The 8,134-nt window shown below is 47.6% G+C and overlaps 1 protein-coding gene across 1 annotated transcript; it reads left to right on the forward strand.

The window, feature by feature from the left end:
* The first annotated feature begins 586 nt into the window (after window positions 1-586).
* LOC142570543 (uncharacterized) lies at window positions 587-3,316 on the forward strand. Its single transcript, XM_075678916.1, has 3 exons — window positions 587-2,185; window positions 2,795-2,874; window positions 3,299-3,316. The coding sequence occupies exons 1-3, from the start codon at window positions 913-915 to the stop codon at window positions 3,314-3,316; spliced, it is 1,371 nt and encodes a 456-aa protein (XP_075535031.1). The 5' UTR covers window positions 587-912.
* The last annotated feature ends 4,818 nt before the right edge of the window (window positions 3,317-8,134 follow it).

Consider the following 8,134-nt stretch of genomic DNA (forward strand, 5'->3'; position numbering starts at 1 on the left):
GCGGGCTGAGACAAAAAGTGCAAGCATGTAGTGTTGTGTTGACGCCAGTTCAAATGATAAGATAACCTAGCGCTCTCACTGCTGAAACTTAATGCTACTGAATTCTTTTCGAATTATCTCATTATCGAAAGTTAAAGTGAGTGGGGGGAATCTTATCAGATTCATTGCCTTCCAATTGGCAAAGCGACAGCTGTGCTATTCGAGACATTCGTGCGCACACCCCCTTCCCACCGGTTTAGGTTCATCAACGTGTGCGCCTCGGCTAGTATGCTTTACATATTGACTAAATGTGCGCTATCGTAGTGAGAATCAAATTAAGCGCTACCACTAGCATTATTTGAACTCTAAGTTTTAGAACCATGCTTCGCGTCCAATTATTGAAGCAGAAAGAACGAAATATAACATGAGAGAAAGAAAAAAAAAGAACGGACAAAGCCCCATGTCCGTCTTTTCTTTCGGTCGCGATACTTTCAGCCAACCAAAGGACCAACCAGGATTCCGTAAAGGCTACACAACAATAGACCACATACACACTATCAATCAGGTGACAGAGAAATGTGCGGAATATAACTGTTGTAGCGCAAGCTTGTGTGTGACGCCTTGTGCTATCTAACTATGCTCCGATATAGTGACGCCACATGACCCTGTGACGTCATAGCGTTTTCTGTATAAGAACAAGCCGTTCTTAGCAATAAAGCAGTTGCCTTTCTGCTCCGGGACCGTTGTCGCTCTTCTGCGTTAGTTCATCTGGCGACGAGGATGGGATAGGACCACCGTGACCTGGCCTGCTAGACCATCAACGACGATGCGGCGGCTCAACGAGGCCACGCTACTACCGGAGGCGTCGCTACCATAGGCTAGCAAGAGGTCCGGAATCCAAACAAGTAACACATTTACTTCTTCTACCAAGCTATGTCTCGGCTCGGCAGACTAGACGAGTACGACCCTAAGGTTCAGAACTTCGAATCTTATGTCGAACGATTCGAGCATTACATCAGGGCAAACGAGATAGCGGAAGCGAAGAAACTGTCTGTTTTTTTGACAGTAATTGGTGCAGAAGCATATGAAATTCTCAAAAACTTGGTTGTTCCATTGCTACCAGGAGATAAGACCTTCGCGGAAGTAAAGGAGCTCTTGCAAAGCCACTACAGCCCGAAGACGTCTGTAATTGCAGAAAGGTGCAAATTCAACCGCCGAGTGCAACTTGACCACGAAAGTGTCGAAGACTTCGTAGTAGAGTTGAAGCACCTAGCGCGCAAATGTAACTTTGGGCGATTTCTCCTGGACGCTCTACGCGACAGATTGGTAGCTGGGATCCGAAGCGAAGAAACGCAGAAGGCGTTGTTCACGGCTGACGCACTCACGTTTGAAAGGGCATGTAAAATAGCTCTTGATAGCGAATTGGCCGCGACACAAACAGCCGCAATAAAAGCAGGAAGCCGTGCTGAGAGCATAAACGCAGTGGAAACGAAAAATAACGAGCATCAGCGCAGCGACCGTGACCAAGCGAAGGGTAAAGGCTCGGCGCGAAACCAGACCAAGAAACAAAAATGTTACCGCTGTGGCAAGACGCACGCGCCAGAACATTGCTGGTATAAAAACTACTCGTGCAAGCTATGTTCAAAAGTTGGACACCTTCAAAACATGTGTCGAACGAGCAAGACTGAGCTGAAGGCACATGCAGTAACGGAATCGTCAGACGAAGATGAGCACACCCTGTACAACTGCACAGTCGACTCATCTGTGCAGAACGGTTATGTGGTGACTGTAAACGTGGAGGGCCAGAAAGTGTCAATGCAGGTGGACACGGGGGCCGCAGTGACAGTTGTACCTGAAAGTGTGTACAAAGAGAAGTTTGCGCATGTGCATTGTGAACCAACTCGGGTTGTGCTAAAGACGTACACAGGCGAGAAAATGGATGTTATAGGGCAATGCAATGTAACCGCGACCTATGAAGGGCAGAGTGCAGTGTTACCAATTGTTGTTGTGAAAAACCGCGAACGCGAGTTACCTATATTGCTGGGAAGAACCTGGCTTAACAAGCTTCGGTTGAATTGGAAATCGCTTTGCAGTGTACGCAGCGAAGACAGAGTAGATAAGATGCGTGCAAAGTTTCCAAACGTGTTTTCGCAATCGCTGGGTGCTATCAGGAACTTCGAGGCACAAATTGTTTTGCAACCAGATTGTACGCCGGTGTTTTGTAAAGCACGCCCGCTTCCTTTTTCTTTGCGTGAACAGGCAGAAAAACGCCTCGCTGAGCTCGAAAGCCAAGGCGTAATCACGCCTGTGAGCAGAAGCGATTGGGCAACTCCACTGGTTCTGGTCCCAAAGAAACAAGGTGATCAAATACGCCTTTGTGGTGATTACAAAATCACTGTAAATCCGGTACTTAAAATAGACCACTACCCACTGCCACAACCAGAGGAATTGTTCACAACACTGTGTGGAGGCAAAGTATTTTGTGTCTTAGATTTGTCATCGGCATACCAACAAGTGGTACTGAGCCCAGAATCAAGGCATATCCTGACGGTTAACACGCACAAGGGGCTGTATCAATACAACAGACTTCCTTATGGGATAGCCAGTGCCCCTGCTTTGTTCCAGTGCATGATGGATAAGGTTTTGCTTGGTATTCCTAATGTTGGTTGTTATATTGATGATGTTATAATTGCAGGCCAGGACGTGGACGATTGTCAAAAAACGCTCGAGCGGGTGCTAGGCAAGCTTTCGGAGCATAACATAACGTTAAAGCTGGAAAAATGTAAGTTTTTCCAAGATTCTGTCTCTTACCTAGGGCACATGGTCAGCGCCGATGGCATCTGCCCGACAGAAGAAAAAGTGAAGGCGATCCTGCACGCTCCTGAGCCAACAAATGTAACCGAATTAAGAGCATACTTAGGGCTGCTCAATTTTTACAGCAAATTTATGAAGAATGTGTCATCTATAGCAGAACCGATGTACAGATTGTTACGGAAGGGAGAACGATGGCTGTGGACGAAACAGTGTAGTAATGCTTTTAAAGCGACTAAGCATCTGCTGGTAAACAGCCATGCTCTTACCTACTACGACGCACGCAAGCCGCTCGGGTTGCAATGTGACGCGTCTGCGTACGGCGTTGGAGCTGTTATTTTTCACGTGCTACCGGACGGAGAAGAGCGTCCGATAGCCTTTGCTTCACGAACTCTGACGTCAGCTGAGAAAAATTATGCACAATGTGAAAGAGAGGCCCTAGCGCTTATCTTCGGACTTCAAAAGTTCCACAAGTTCCTTTTCGGTAGACAGTTTATGTTGTACACAGACCATCAGCCACTCGTAAGCATCTTGGGACAAAACAAAGCGACACCGTCGCAAGCAGCTGCGAGATTGCAAAGATGGTCCTTGATAATGTCCGCGTACCGGTATACGCTTAAGTACCGCAAAGGGGCTGAAATCGAAGTGGCTGATGCTCTGTCTCGTCTACCTCTACAGTCTTGTCCCAAATCTGAGAGCTCGGAGTGCTTTTCCGTGTTCGAAAGCACTCCGTTGAACTCTTCTGACGTAGCCAAGACCACTGCACGGGATGGCAAACTGTGCAGAGTGGTCGAGTACACGCGGTATGGTTGGCCTTCAGAAGTGCCTAATGAGCTCCAACCATACTACGTTAGACGTCTAGAGCTATCACTCGAGCAAGGTTGTGTCACGTGGGGTACAAGGGTGATCGTGCCCGAGGCATTGCAACCGGCTGTGTTGTCCTTGCTACATGAGGACCACCCAGGCACCTCGAGGATGAAAATGCTGGCTAGAGGCTTCATTTGGTGGCCAGGTCTCGATAAAGCAGTAGAGGATTACGTACGAACCTGTCGGGTTTGCCAAGTCGTGCAACCAGCCGCGCAGCCTGTACCACTACACCCTTGGCCTTATCCGTCCAAGGTTTGGCAAAGGCTGCATGTTGACTTTGCTATGAAAGGACAGCTTAACTTTCTAGTCTTAGTGGACGCCTATTCTAAGTGGATTGAAGTATGGCTGATGACCTCAACCGTCACAAGACAAATGATTTCCAAACTTCGAAGTGTCTTCGCGGCGTACGGATTTCCCGACGAAATTGTAAGTGATAATGGGCCGCAATTTGTGTCACAAGAGTTCGAAGACTTCTTGGCTAAGAATAACATAAAACATACAAAAACGCCGCCCTATCACCCAATTTCGAACGGGGCGGCCGAACGTCTAGTCCAAACAACGAAGCGCGCATTGCTGAAACAGCTGCTATCAGATGTCTCGCAAAACCGAGAATCGGTGCAAACCGGGTTAGACAGCTTTTTGATGAGCTATCGAAACACGCCACATAGTGTGACAGGCAGCACTCCTGCGCAGCTCTTCTTAAAGAGGCAACCTAAGATCAAGTTGTCATTCCTTAAACCCGATTTTAAGCAAGATATGCTCAACAAACAGTTGAACAGCAAGCGGCAGAACGATAAGCACCGGGGTACTGAACGTGGATTCTTAGTGAGTGACAAAGTGTTTGTTAAATGCGTACGTGGTGAGAATGTGGCTTGGGAAGACGGCGTAGTTACTCAGATCGTAAGCCCAGTGACATATCTTGTGAATGTGGCGGGTGAAGTGCGCTTTGTGCATGCTGACCATTTGCGTCACTCCTTTGCGAGACCTGTCTCAGCTGACCCATGGCAGCAACTTCCCGACACAAGGCACCTGGCCGAGCCGCAACAACCGCCAGATACAGATCCCGTAGTCACCCCTACAAGACACCCGATGGCCGCCGCAGAACCTGTGGAATCTGCATTACCAGATTCTGTGCAGAGTCCAACCCCTCGGGCTTCAACCGACCCTCCGACTACGGCAACAACGACTTCACACAAGGACACATACCCAGCAGAGCAGAGCACAGAAGTTCCAAGCAAGCCCGAAGTCATGCCTCGACGAAGCGGCCGTGCGCGACGTCCACCGGATAGGTTTAGACATGAGGACTTCAGGGAGTGAAGTGCGGACTCAATCTAAGTGGGAAGGAATGTTGTAGCGCAAGCTTGTGTGTGACGCCTTGTGCTATCTAACTATGCTCCGATATAGTGACGCCACATGACCCTGTGACGTCATAGCGTTTTCTGTATAAGAACAAGCCGTTCTTAGCAATAAAGCAGTTGCCTTTCTGCTCCGGGACCGTTGTCGCTCTTCTGCGTTAGTTCAATAACCAACCCTTATATATAGTTTTCGTTGATTACGAGGAAGCGTTTGATTCAGTCGAAACCTGGGGAGTCATGCAGGCATTACGGAATCACGGTGTAGACGAGCCGTACTTATAAATACTGAAAGATATACATAGCGGCTCCACAACCACCGTAGTCGTCCATAAAGAAAGCAACAAAATCCCAATAAAGAAGGCGTCAGGCAAGAAGATACGATCTGTCCAATGCTAGTCACAGCGTGTTTACAGGATGTATTCAGAGACCTGGAATGAGAACAGTTGGGGTTAAGAGTTATTCCAGAAGAACTTAGTAACTTGCGATTCGCTGATGATATTGTTTGCTTAGTAACTAAGAGGACCAATTGCAATGCCTGCTCACGGACCTGGACAGGCAAATCAGGGGCCCTATAACGTAAAACTATTCCAATATGTTTCTATTCCAATCTCGTGACGTCAAATTTGCGTAACCACCAATGCACCAATGTATGTTCAGACAACCCGCAGGGTTGTCTGAACAGACTAATTAAACGTTCTCCTCGTACATAGGAGGTCACTTTTGTTTGCTTGAAAAACGAATAATATTGCCTACACTGAGCGGCTTGTCGTATCTAATTGGCTGACAAGAGGCGAGGAGAACGCTCAAGTAGAGAGGGATTCGATGGGGCCGAGCCACTGCACTGAAAGACGGTAACTGGATGAAGAGGGGGGTGCCGGCGTCTACGATTGGTCGGCTTTCCCTTACTTAGCTTGCGGTGGCTGGTCGAAAATCGCGGCGGAATGCAACGGAAGCTCAAGAATGACGGTAAAACGGACCCTCAGCAAATAAGAGTTGGAAGAATGAGGGGATAAACGTGCCGAAAGTGTTTGAAAACGTTACACGGCCACGCAAGAAGTTTTATTATACGCAAATACACCCATGCTCTCCGGCAGGTGCGAGTAGCCAGCGTCTGAGCGATCGGCGGCAGCCATCTTTTATTCCTTTCGGAACGGGGCAGCCTGCGGCTATTCCGACGAAAGTTCAGTTTTGTTCGGCATATTAATGCATCTTTATTGCGTACAGGTCACTTTGACGCGGTGAGTTCTTGCGGTTTTGTGACGTCGCGTGACAGGCAGGTGAAGTGGGTGCATCCCGAAAACTTTTTACCAATAGCCGAGGGCTAATGGCGAAAAGTGGTCGAATCAGAAATAACTGTTTTTCTTTTTTGTGTCAAATCATGCATAATCAGTGCGTACACATCATATCAGATGGGGAGGTATCGCGGTTTTCGTGCCGTCGCGTGAAAGACAGGTGAAGTGGGGGTGGTCGAAAAAAGTGTTTGACCAATCGTGGAGGGCTGATAGCAGAATTGGAATAGAAAAGTTTGGAATAGCTTTACGTTATAGCGCCCCAGAAGGGTGGGTCTAAAAATTAATCCGCAGAAAACTACAATATTGTTTAAGAGTATCGGAAGAGAACAACAGTTTACGACAGGTAGTGATGCACAGGAAGTGGTACTGGAATACATCTACATAGGGAAGACAGTGACCGCGGATCCAGATCATGAGACTGAAATAATCAGAATAAGAATGGGCTGGGCATTGGGTTTGGCAGGCGTTCTCAGATCATGAACAGCAGGTTGGCATTATCCCTCAAGAGAAAAGTGTATGCCAGGTGTGTGTTACCAGTAATCACCTAGGAGGCAAAAACCTGGAGGCTTACGAAAAGAATTCTACTTACATTGGGGACGGCACAAATAGCTATGGAAATAAAAAATGATGTGTGTAACGTTAAGGGATAAGAAGAGAGCAGATTGGGTGAGGGAAGCAACGCCAGTTAATGCCATCTTAGTTGCAATGAAGAAAAAGAAATGGGCATGGGCAGAGCATGTAATGAGGAGGGACGATAACCGATGGCCATTAAAGGTTGCGGACTGGATTCCAAGAGAAGGGAAGCGCAGCCGGGGGCGGCAGAAAGTTAGGTGGGCGGATGAGATTAAGAAGCTTGCAGGGACAACATGGCCACAATTAGCACGTGATAGGGGTCGTTGGAGAAGTATGAGAGAGGCCTTTGCTTTGCAGTGGGCGTAGCCAGGCTGATGATGACGATGATGATGATGTCAGCCTGTGTCATATCGCATAGATACCATCGCAAAGCCGTAATACCTGGGCAAAAAAGAAGGGAAAATGAAAGAAACTGGAAATTTTTGTGCTTCTGGGCCTAACTTCTACGTATGCGTTATTTATTTGATGGCATTGGATATGTGAGCAAATGTTGTGTCCATAGAATAGATTGCTACATGAGCACAGGTTTATGTCATGAGATACGAAAAAACGAACAAGTGGCCGGCAGTAAGGCACATTTCGTAAGCATGCTTAAACGACAACATTCAATATTGAAATGAAAACATAAAACTAATGAATTCAAAGCCCATACAGAATGATGCGACTGAAGAACAAACAAGGACGTACAAATTCAGCTCCACACCGGGAAAAAAGGGGCATCTCCTCAAGGACCTCTTTGACGACACCACGACCAAAACACGTCAAAGACAGTGCCTCAATAGAACGCTAAATGCAGAATCCAAGAAACATGGCGAAGAAGAAGCTGCAAAGATACTGGTCAACAAGAACCTGCCGCTGGCTCCAAAGGACACACATAGGGACTACGACGGGGAAGCGAACCCGACGCTGAACACCGAATTCAGTAAAGGAGAGATTCGGACCGCACTACGTGACCTAAACGGACATTCAGAATCGGGGCCCGACGCAGTTACAAATAAGGTACTCAGAAACCTGGATGAGGATTCGCTTGGCAAGCTAACCAAGCATAATAATGAGAGATGGAGGGAAGGATGGCTACCGGTGCACTGGAAGACGGCCAAGATAGTACTGATCACCAAGCCAGACAAGGTGCCCAACCTAGATAATCTAAGACCAACGTCGCATACATCGTGCGGGGGCAAAACGATGGAGCACGCA

The sequence above is a fragment of the Dermacentor variabilis genome, chromosome 2 (assembly GCF_050947875.1).
Source record: "Dermacentor variabilis isolate Ectoservices chromosome 2, ASM5094787v1, whole genome shotgun sequence".
Lineage (NCBI taxonomy): Eukaryota > Metazoa > Arthropoda > Arachnida > Ixodida > Ixodidae > Dermacentor > Dermacentor variabilis.

What these genes read in the sequence shown, in the direction of transcription:
- LOC142570543 (XM_075678916.1), top strand. Translation starts at nt 913, where the DNA reads ATGTCTCGGCTCGGCAGACTAGACGAGTACGACCCTAAGGTTCAGAAC. An exon ending in AATTGTTTTGCAACCAGATT is followed by an intron (nt 2,186 to 2,794) that starts GTACGCCGGTGT and finishes TCTCTTACCTAG; the next exon opens with GGCACATGGTCAGCGCCGAT.